The sequence below is a fragment of the Hippichthys cyanospilos genome, chromosome 4, assembly GCF_059441005.1.
Source record: "Hippichthys cyanospilos isolate Australia breed blue-spotted pipefish chromosome 4, RoL_Hcya_1.0, whole genome shotgun sequence".
NCBI lineage: Eukaryota > Metazoa > Chordata > Actinopteri > Syngnathiformes > Syngnathidae > Hippichthys > Hippichthys cyanospilos.
Genome location: NC_142372.1, coordinates 14,818,774 through 14,830,578, shown reverse-complemented (window position 1 = coordinate 14,830,578; position 11,805 = coordinate 14,818,774). Strand labels below are relative to the sequence as shown.

Below are 11,805 nucleotides of genomic sequence, written 5' to 3'. Positions count from 1 at the left end.
CATGTGCTGGGTATTTAGTTATTTGGTTTAATTTCCATTAATAACAAAAAATAAACATTCAAAATCATTACTTTAGTATAGAAATAAACTGCACACACTCTTACAAATTGTCGGTACCCCTCTCATAATGAAGTAACTTAAAATTGACAAAAATGAAAAAAAAAAATGTATCTAAAACCATCCATCATCTTAAGTGCTTATCCTCACAAGGGTCACGGGTGGCTGGAGCCTATCTTAGCTGTCTTCGAGTAGTAGGCGAGGTACACCCCCGGTTGCCAGCCAATTGCAGGCCACATAAAAAAGCATTCACCAAAGTGCCTGGAGAAATCCACTCGATCACGGGAAGAACATGGAAACTCCACATTGGAAAACCGGAAACAAACCCACCATCTCTCCATGTGAAGCGGATGTGATACCTAAAATTAGCCAATGAAAATCACATCTTGCTTTTGAATTTTGCTTCAAACAGAATGAATGTAACAACAAAGTAATGTAACAGACCTTGACAAAAATAGTACACTTAATATTTTGTTGCACACTTTTTGAATTAATCACTGCAATAAAAGGATTTCTGTGACTTCACCATCAACAGGTACTTTGTCCCACTTCTCAATGCAGTTTCAAAGGGTTTGTTTTGATTGGATTTAGATCATGTCTCATAGAAGGCCTCCAGAACAGTCCAAAGATTTGTTCTTGGATGTTTTTAGAGGGCTTGTTTTTAAATGTGTTTTAAGTTAAGAGTCCTATTGGAAGATGTATGATGTAGGTAAGCTTTTAGACAAAAGGCAGCACACTTCAGTACCCTGCCAGAGGAAAGACACTAAGTGCCAGATATAGCAAATCAGCCACAGTTTCACATGAAGGACACTGCTTTTAGCGGTGCTCCATGTTTTGCATTTTGTAAAAAAGAGCTAGTTTCATCTCGTATAGTCAAAGGGACATCCTCTAAGAAACACTGTGGCTTTTTATATTGCAGAAAATTGACAAGACTTTTGTCTGTTTTTAGTTATTCTATGACCATTGTCCTCATCATTTTTTTTGCTCATCAATAGAGGGACACTGACATTTTTCCCCACATGTAGTTTTTTTTCCCACTCTGAAGCTGATTAGTCAAAACTGGTGGTGCCTTGAGATACAAGCTTCATTTGTTCCTTGATTTACTCGTAACTTGAAAAACTCATTTGAAATGATCAAAGTATTTATAAATTAAAAACAAACACTTAAAATGAACTTTAAGAAATTAAGTGGTGCATCTACATGAAGTTTTGAAAAGTGTCAGTATTGTATCACCATTAATGCCGGCGCAAGGAGGCATAAATAAGCCAGTGCCTCGGATCAATACAGAGGGCATGCATGTGATGAAAAACCTTTGCCCAATCAAATATGCAAATCAAATCTTTCCAACTGATTCACTGTGGCGACCTCTGAAGGGAATCGCCAAAAGGAGAAGATCAGTATTCTATCGACATTGTATAGTCCTACATTTATTTGGTATTGGATCAATACTAAAATATACATTATGGCACAGCTCACACCAATGTGTACACTGTACATGAAGATAGTCTTTGTCAATATATGGCAGTTATATTCACCATTCTTTGTAGTGGGAAAACACATATATGATAGAAAATATTGTTATATTGCCAGTCTACATGTGTTGCAGCACCACTTGTGCTCAGATATTTATCGTTGAAAGTGTTGGGTTACAAAAACTCCATATTGGTGGCATTTGTATCTCAAGGCATCACTTTACATCGATGACACATGCGCACCCGTTGTATACAGTAACTATACTGGTTACATTGATCCTATTCTGTTGGTCGCCGCCATATTCAACGCAAATTACAAATTTAACTCAATTATAATTGCAAACACAGAGGGGCACCACTTTTTATGTAAACTCTTGACTGAGAACTTGCTGCTATACACTGTATGCTATGTACAAATTATAGGCTGCTAATTACACTACCTAGAGTAGGTAACGTCTTCTGATTTCCATTTGCAGCTCTTAATAAACAAGACTCTACATGGTTTCACATATTTGATTGTAAGAATACAAGCATTGATCCCTGAGCTGGATTTTCAATATAAGTACCTCTGAGGCCACACTGTAAAGCCAGCACAGTGAGTGAGCATTGGTTTAGAGTTTAAAGCTTCCTGATATGATGGAGCCGTGGACCTGAGCTGTCAGAGGTATATAACTCTTATGCTTGTCATCGAGCATATACAGGGGGTCCTGGATTCGTCCTGGATCAAAATTCTCCTCCACTAATTTCACTTTCAGTTGCTTGAATGTCCCAGTCAACTCCACCACATCCTAAAAGGGGTTCAAACCAAAAACACACATTCACGTCAAATTGTTCACACTCATTTTCAGTAATATTATGGAAAGTCATTTCAATATGGCAATGTTCCTGAAATATCTCAACGTTCTTACCTTTATCCTAATAAAACGTGGCCTAGCATAAGCAGGTAGGTAGCTAACCACATGATTATAGATTTTACTTCCATCAAACTGAGCGCCTTCCTTTAAAGTGACAGCAGCCATTCCAATGCGTCCCTCGTGCCCTGAACAAAACATGCAAAAAAAAAAGAAAGTATAGATCAATTCGTGCCTGTAAACAAACATCACATTGCAGTGCGTGAGCCAAAAATCACATTTGTTGCCCAAATTAAACTTATTAATGGACTTAAAGTAGTTTACCATTTCAACTGTTAGAATGTACAATTGCGGCTGGCGCCTGTATCTTTTGGGGTATAATTTTGCTTTAACCTCATTTAAAATGAGCAATTGTTCCACCTAGTGGCTAATTTTGTTCAAACCGGCAGGTATTGTTTGCACACTGCACACTGACTAATGAATGAGCCTGTTGACTGGAACGCGTGCTGGTCTGGAGAAACAGCTTGACTGAGAAACTGTCAACTGTGCTCAGAGGCTAGCTTGCTTGATTTAAGAGTTGTTTTTTTTTTTTCGTTATGTTTAAAACATTTTGATTTCACATTTTGTGCACACAGCATAAATTATCAACACAATCCCATATCACATGCATGTATACACACAGGGTTTGTTTCCTGGAGGTGCCATCTATCCTTTGCCACCTGTAAGTACCTGTGATGTCATTGTGAAATATCACATATATGTTGAAGTACCTGGAACTTGGACACCGTAAACATTGGCTTCTTTGAGACAATCCGTCAGTGTCAAGATGTCAGAAACTTCGGTTGTAGCCACATTTTCACCTTTCCACCTGTGAACTCAAAGATGTTAGCAACAAAATAAGAACAGGTAGAACAATTTCTTCAGAACTCAATTTTAATGGTCATGGAGATGATTTTACATGACTTGTTTTGAAACAATGTGGAAGGTTTAAATGAGAAAAATTGCTGTACCTGAATGTGTCACCTACACGATCCTGAAAGTAAATGAAGTTGTCTTCGTCAATCCTCATAAGGTCCCCGCTGTTGAAGTACAGATCTCCCCTTCTGAAGACATCACGGAGCCTTTTGCGCTCCGTTTGCTCTTCGTTCTGGGCATAGCCAGCGAAAGGAGCAATGTCGGTGATCTTGGATACCAACAGTCCTGTCTCCCCTTGAAATAAAAATATAATGGCAAACAATAGTGTTGAATATGAAATGTTGAAGAGGTGCAAGTTACAGGGTTACACATTTGCTCACCTTTTGGTGCCTCAATGCAGAGACCGTCAGCACCTCGAATCACCTCATCACGCTCAGTATCATACTTGATGAGACTGTAAGGAAACAGTTTCTACAACAACAAAACACACACACACAAAACGATAAATCATGTTATCACAAATCAGGATTTTTTAATACCAAAGAAGCACCTAAAAACAGCAGCCCTAAATGTTCAACAAACACAAGTCAGATGTGTTTGTTCCCCTCAAAAGTGTATTTAATATTACTGTCAGCCGATTAAACATGAAGTAGTTTGAAGCCCTAATAAAATAAAAATAAATAAATAAAAACATACTTAAATATTTAAAACCAGTTCGTAAAGGTAACATACAAATGAATTGAACCTCAAATAAAGAACTTAGTAATTATTTTATTTGCCACTAGAGGGAACCCGCATACATCTTGTGGTCCATGCAGCACAAGATGTAGACAAATATTTCCTTACCCTATGTATAAAGTTGACCCTTCCAAGGGCTCCGATTTTTCCTGCATAGTTGACAAATCCAACATTTCCCTCAGTAGAGGCATAAAACTCTTTGATCTGAATGTTCCCGAAGCGGTTCAGAAACTCCCGCCATATCTCCGCTCGGATTCCATTTCCAATGGCCAGTCGCACTTTGTGGTCCTTGTCATTTTCTTTCTGTTTCAAGAAGACAGAATAGTAATTCAGAAGAGTTTCAACAACAATGGTTTTAAAGTGGCAAATTGATAAAGTCTGCAAAAGTAACTGTCTTTGAGCAATGCATACTTCCCTTCCCACTAGAGGAAGTCTGTCACACACTTTGAGAATCCCCAAATTAGACTATCCCCAAAGTGTGAAGAGCACCATCTGAAAGTAATCCTTGCGGTCCTGACCTTTGACCTTTGCCACTTAAGGTCATGATTTTCAAAACTGAGTCAGGATATTACTCATAGATGTTTTTTTTTTTTTTTTTCCTGATATACATAGGGGAAAAAATCCTCAAAAAATGGATATCCCTGGTTGAGTGGCACAACCTTGTGTGTGCTGGCAAGTCAACAGACACAGTGGCTCAGGACCAAATACAGTCGTATGGCGCCATCACTTGGAGCACAACAATGCAGCTTTCTCGGTTAGTAAACACACATTTGCCTATCTGATTAGGCCAAACCCGAATCGACTGAAAATTCAGACAAAATATTGAAGCATGTGACCATTCGCATTCCTTGTGAGACCCGATAACCAAGTTACTCGATATGGTCTTCCAGGGTAAAGGCCAGCATCTATTCCGAGTGGTGACCAAAAACAACTGATACAGGGGTCATGTGCTAAATTGAAGCTCCAGTGCATGTGGTGCAATTAGATACTCTGAATGGCCGTGCATGAGCAACCTACAGTATGCTTGAATACAGTACCTTCATTTTAAGAAGATGGAAAAAGTTTACATTATCCTGCAAAAGGGTTGCTATTGTACAAACAATTAATAGTTAGAGTACATGTATTCATAAGGAATGATAACGGTCAAAGCCCTGCTGATTCTGACGCAGAAGGCCAGAACCTGATAGCCGAGATTTAACGATTTCTATTTTGGTAAGCCAGCTGTGATGAGCTGAGGGAGTGGGAATGTGCAGATTTGGAAAGTTATCTCCGACAGGCTCTGTCATAAAACCCAGCTTGGGACAGGATAGTTCTTAGTATTCTGGATGTGAATTTGTCTTGAAGAAAAATGTGATACAGTACCTCAAGCAGAGCGGAGGCATGGTGCCCATAAAACTCGGCCAGTGAAACGCCCCGTGTCAGCTTCTTACTTCCAGCAAGTGAGATGAATAGGCTGTGCTTTGATTACATCTGCTAGTTAGTAGGGCCGGCCCCTTATGACCCAAAATTCAGGTCACGGTAGAAGTTGAACCCCTTCATTGTTTTGCATCATGAGATAAATGTGTGTTATAATTAGTCAATTCTTTTTTTTTTTTATATACCAAGTAAATTTAAGAACATTTATTGTGGACAACTCAAAACTAAAAATTAAAACTTAATACTATATGGCTTCAAAATAGGGAAAAGTTAAACAACATTGCTGATAGAAATATTTACACATATTCGACATGCATTACTACTTTAACGGCTCATTTTAGGTTTTTGCATGTGCCATGTTCCGTTATCTCTTCTTGCACATTGTGTTTTAGCAGCTACTCCTCATCCTCCCCTAGATAACAAAATAACACTTGTCACAAGTGGGGAGGCGACAGTGGGTGAAGAGCATGAGGCTGCGGCAGTCAGGCTAGCTAGTTACCTTGGCGTTGATGATTACCCCCGTAGTAGTTTGCAAAAAAACTGGGAAAACCAGGACAGGGAAAAAAAAAACAGGTTGACTGTTCAATGTTGAAAACCTTTTTTTTTTTTAAAGCTATTCAGATGTCTTTATTTTCATATTGAGGGAGAGACAACAATTTCATAATCACAGGTTGTCGCACCTGGTTGTTAAAGCCAAATCTATGCTGTGTACTGTGGCATATTTTTATAGTTTTTGCATCAAATCCTCTTTTGTTAGCAGGTTTTGTTTTCAAGACTAAGTAAGTAAAAAAGTATTGCTCAGGAGTCATTTTTGCACATTAGTGCCAAGGAACTATGTTGAAGTTAAATGAAACACTGCTTAAATATGGCGCGGAGATTCATACAGTGTTTTAGCGCCATCTTGTGACAGACAACAATTGGCAAGTATAAACCTAGTGGGTTTCTGTTACCACACTATAGTGCCTAACAATTCCGGTTATTTTTTTTATCACGTCATTATTTTTTGATTATGTGTCATATGTTTCTGATTTTTTTGCATAGGAATTCTTAAAAAGACAACAATGAATTTAAGTCGCATCAGTGGAAGCATATTCCTTGTTTGCGTTGAGAAGTGCCATTTACAATAAAGTTGTTGTGGTTAAAGACCAACAAAACTCATTCGAGGTCTCATTACAAAAAAAGCAGTTGTCAGGGAAATAAAAGAAAACCCTTTCTACAAACTGATGTTCAATGAAAACAATTTCAAATTAAAGTAGCTTGACTACTCTTTTACAAAGATGACATTGGTTTGAGGTGACAGCTCTTATAACAAGTACAAACTGAAATTTGCGGAGAAAATACAAAAATACAAAAATTTTACCTTGGGTGTGCTGCAGAGGTAGCGCATCACTTCTCCTATGTATTGCACAACAGTAACATTGTGCTTCCGGCAGTCATCCCAGAACTGAGAAGCTGAAAACTTCCTCTTCAGAATGATTGTGGACCCTTCATAGACAAGATCATTAACATTAGTTATCGAACCCAATTTGTTTTAAAAAACGCCTTTGTGATCAATAAGGGTTGTAGGAAGTGATTAATTATATTTGCATGACTTCTGTCATTTTGTAAGGATTGGGTTTGTTGTGTGAATAGTGGAATTTCAGCAAATGCTGATTATAAGGAATAATTTAGTGCTGAACTTCTGAGACGTAGGTAACGTGAAACTCTTTCACACTTACTGCTGTTCAGATTTTTGGGGCAGGGCTAGAACATAGGTGGAATAGCGCAACCAATGAAACCGCTTCATAAATGATCTAAAATTGGCCCATTTATGCCACAAAATTGTGGAATAAATCAAGCTTCAGTTAATTTTAAAGGTGAAATTATCCACTGTTAATTAAATCTGCTGTCTTTAGGTTATTTCTTCAGTGACAAAAATTGTAAGAAATTCTAACACTTGCTTGAGCAAGTATTCATGTCTAAGAGCAGAAGGCACAGCATTTTGTTAATTTGAGAAAAAAAAAAGTTTTTTTTTTTTTTCGAGTGACGTTTCAGGATGAACTATGAATACACAAATGTGATGCTTAATTTAAGTTTCTCAAAATTTTTAAAACATTGGGCTACTTTTTGCATCATTTTCTTGTTGCTCTATTCGTCAACCAATTGCTGCTCCTGGTGTGTTCAATATGTGCGACTGCACATAACTGCTTTTTTCGTGCCCCCCCCCACACACACACACACACACACACACACACACACACACACACACACACACACACACACACACACACACACACACACACACACACACATAAATAAATAAATGCTATTTGAAAATTAAATTGACCTATTGTATTTTAGGTTGATAGTAAAATTTCACTTCAAAGCTCAACACGTAACTTTTTTTCTGTAGCATTTTTTTGTTTGATTGTTTTTGAAGTATACTACTGGAATCTCTTGAAAAAGATGGTTGAAAAAAAAACACAATTGGCCACGGTTTTTCTGCCCAAAAGCATTTTTCTCTGAACCACAAAGAAAACAGAGTAGATTTACTCAATAGTTGTGACTGAAGTATGGTAAGGTCTTGTGTTTATTTGCTAATTCATGCCAGGGAAAACAGCTGCACATTCACTCTGGGGTCAAAAGTGGGTTGGACGGCATCAATGAATTTGGTATAAGGGGAATTTTAAAACTATGGCTGGATTCACACAAAAATTCATAGCAATTTTTTGTACGTGTGATGGTAGTAAGGGTGGGGGTAAAAACATCTTTGCATTCTGTACGCTCACCTGTCTCGATAGAGCCAATAAAGCCTATAATGAATCCCGCTGTGTGGTAGAGAGGCAAGTTGACATAAATAACATCACTTGATGAAACCCCGTTTGCAGATAGAACAGCCAGGGCAATTAAGAGGCGATTTTGGTTGACCACGGCTGCTTTGGGCAGGCCTGAAACACATCACAAAAAAAAATTACCTTGAGGGTTTATCTACACCACAGTGTATGGTAATACAGGTCAATTCTAAGCATTTTAAAATAGAAGGCTAGTTTTCAATCACCGTGCAGTTTAAACTAACATCATAGTACCTGTGGTCCCAGATGTGTAAATATAAACGGCAGGACTTTTGTATGTGATGTGAGCTCTGAGCGAGCACGGAAGGGCGGCGTCTGATGCTTGATCCACTTTGTCGGAGAAGCTTTCGATGCCAGGCGTGTCACAGCTTTGAACCATCAAGAGCACCACAACTCCCTGATCTAGAAGGGAAGGCAGAACATCCTCCACGGCTTCCTTTAAGTCTGTGGAACACATGATTGACTTTATATTCATGCAGGAAAGTGCATTTCTAAGTATAACACTGAACATTAATATTGTGCTTGAATATAGAAGAAAAAAGAACGCAAGTACTCAAACGCAATTAATCATTTGTTTCAAATGTATTGCACATATGCCAAATAAAAATTGTACCAAGATAAAACAAAAAAGCACCCTTTCAAGAAGATTAAATGGGAATGGATTTCAGTTCTTACATTGCCATAAAATAGTCAAATATACTTTTAATGTTACACTTTTAAAACACCTCAATTAATACTCACTTAAACTTACGATATTACCCCTCCCCCCACTCACACACACACACACACACACACACACACACACACACACACACACAACACCGAATATCTTGGCATGCTATGGTATCTTAAAAATTAAAAATTGATCGTCTGTAGATTGGTTTATGGTGCCTCACACAGGTGGCATTTCTTTCTTTTTTCACAGGTTGCATATATTTTGGTCCTGAAAATGTGATCTATTAAGTGTTTTGTCCCCAGTACATAACCCTTTCTAATATATTAGTACAACTTTGATATTATTGTTTGGCATCTCTGTACCAGGGAGCTATATTGATATCAGGGGTGGAGCTTAAATTTGTGAGGTCTCAGCCCTGTTTCATAGAAAAATAGTGCTTTGCACAATCTAGTGGCATGTGTACGCACTTTTGGGGGGGGCAAAGAACTGTAAACGATGCATAGGTTTGAATATGAATGGTTGTTTATCAATATGTGCCCTGAGTCCAGCCCAAAGCGGACCCTGCCCAAAGCAACAGAGAAGTAACTCTAATGCAGATAAGCAGTACATAAAAAGGATGGACAGAACTATGTATTCACAAGAAATCACCAAATTCTTCTCATACTCTCATCTTATATTGCGTGCAACAAAAGCCTCTTTTCATAGCTCTACAAAACTCATGATTATTCATTATACCAGTCATGTGGTTCACAGAACTTCACATGACTGGTGCAACATACTGACAGGGCTCAACGTTATGAAACCTCCACACAAAAGACATCATTCATACAGAAACTGATCTTGCTTTGGACATAAAAGAAAAATGAAGAAAAAAGTTTGAACACAACCGAATTGGTATATAAACGGTCCTATTCATTATCCTGTTCACAATCTGAAATCTTGAGAAAATGGGCTACATGAATCGAATAATTGTAGACCCCACTAATCTATCAATGTCTATATAATGAATAACTTACTTAAGGATTTTGGTTTATTGTGTCTCTTTTGTAATCCTTAAAGTTTTGTGAGGTTTTATCTTGAGCAAACGTAGCCCATGGGCATATGATTAACATGACTGCACATGAAGGCTGAAATACGACTGGTCAAAAAGTAAGAAAAAAGTCCAACATTCATATACTGAAGGAACTTTAACCAAAATAAAGACTACAAAATGAAGAGAATAGACTGTCCCAAGTTAATGCAATATTCTATTACAAATATTTAAAAGATATGTTGGCGAGTATAGAGGAGGGAGGCCTTGCTGCTACTGAATCCCATAAAAGCAAAGGGACACGTGAATCCCAGACTCTCGCTTCAAGTTTACCTGCAGCTGCAATCAGCACCTTGGCCTTGCAGCAGTTGAAGCAATGCAGAAGAGACTTGCTGCGGATGTTGTAGTTGAGCAGAGCCACCGGGGAGCCCAGCTTGGCCAACGCCAGCCAGGTAAACACGAAGTTGGGCTCGTTGGGCATAAACAAGGCCACGGCGTCCCCGGCCGCGTAGCGGGGATGGGCGAGGAGCGCGTTGGCCACCCTGTTGCTCTTCCGATCGGTCGACGCGAACGTGTAGACGTCATTCTCGAATACCACGAAAGGTTTGTTCGGACGGGCCACTGTCTGCTCCAAAAAGCGATCCAAAGCGAAGAAGACGGGTCTCTTCCTTCTGCGCCTCCACACGAACTTAAGCAGAATCCTCACAAGATCAACAACATACAAGATATCCGCCCAAAGATACGGAGACAGCCATTTCACAGTCAATGCTGCAAGTGGGAGAGCCGCGACAAGGGCTGAACATAAATACATCCACATGGTTGTTGTTTGATAAGGGCGCAAGTTGGCTGCAGGCGACGAAAAAAAAAAAAAAAACTAAACAAAAAACAAAACAAAAACAGTGCCTCGCCCCGCAGCGAAGAGGGGAATGTTCTAAAAAGGATTTTGTCGAGGGGTTAGGGCGGGGCTTTGGTATTTCACAATAACCAGAGGTGGAAAAAGTACTCATAACTGTACTTATATGAATAACTTCAAATTTAAGCCCGTTGACCTAAGTAAATAATAATTAAGGCAAACTCACGCAAACTCTGTAAATTTCCTACATAAAGGAATATTTAAAAAATACACTATTTTTAAAGTAAAAGTAGAGCTCCTTCACGCAAGGGAAAAATACATTATTTACAAATGGGACTAGGCTACTGATTCAACTGTTTCACTCCAAGGAAAATAAGAGTACAAACTGAAATGTACTTAATCGCAAAAGCAGATGTGGCGAGTGTTTAGTGCAGTGCTTCTCCATTAAATTTCGCCAAGCCACCCTAGGAAAGAGAAACATTTTCGTCCTTTAAAATACTGGTAGTAATCAGCACATTAGCTCATGAACAGCAGCATGCTAGCTTTAGCTACAGTTACAAAGTAACTACTTCATTCAACCTGCACAGATGACAGCCTCACATAAATACAAATAAATAATAAATAAGTGAATACCCTGCTGCAACCAACATTGTTAAAAAAAAAACACACACTTGAGGTGTCTTTCAGAGAAAGCCAAAGAAATAAAATAAAATTAAAATATTATTACTTTAGAAAGCAGATTTGAAAATAATTTCATTTTGAATGATAACCCAGTAATTTAATTCCTCAAAAAAGAATGTTACATAAATACATACATACAATATATAATTTCCACCAGCCACCACAGGTAGTGCCCGTTCCTTTGTTTTTACTTCTGACAATCAGATAACTGCCATAAATAAAATCATAAACCCTACCACTTTACTGCTTTCCCATGGCAAATGAATCTTTAAAGAAATGACCTTA

General features: G+C 38.4%; 1 protein-coding gene across 2 annotated transcripts; it reads right to left on the bottom strand.

Annotated features, from left to right (window-relative positions):
* Positions 1 to 13: 13 nt before the first annotated feature.
* On the bottom strand, positions 14 to 10,896 carry LOC148424747 (long-chain fatty acid transport protein 2). 2 transcript variants are annotated; one of them, XM_088413607.1, is made up of 11 exons: positions 10,320 to 10,896; positions 8,515 to 8,724; positions 8,218 to 8,376; positions 6,810 to 6,934; positions 4,142 to 4,336; positions 3,676 to 3,766; positions 3,391 to 3,589; positions 3,151 to 3,248; positions 2,438 to 2,568; positions 2,096 to 2,317; positions 14 to 416 (listed from the first exon to the last, which is right to left on the bottom strand). In XM_088413607.1, exons 1-10 carry the CDS (start codon positions 10,801 to 10,803, stop codon positions 2,141 to 2,143), a joined length of 1,869 nt encoding a protein of 622 aa, XP_088269733.1. In that variant the 5' UTR covers positions 10,804 to 10,896; the 3' UTR covers positions 14 to 416; positions 2,096 to 2,140. The 2 variants fall into 2 exon arrangements, with proteins under 2 accessions (XP_088269733.1, XP_088269732.1); XM_088413606.1 differs by having other exon boundaries at positions 14 to 2,317.
* Between the last annotated feature and the right edge of the window lie 909 nt (positions 10,897 to 11,805).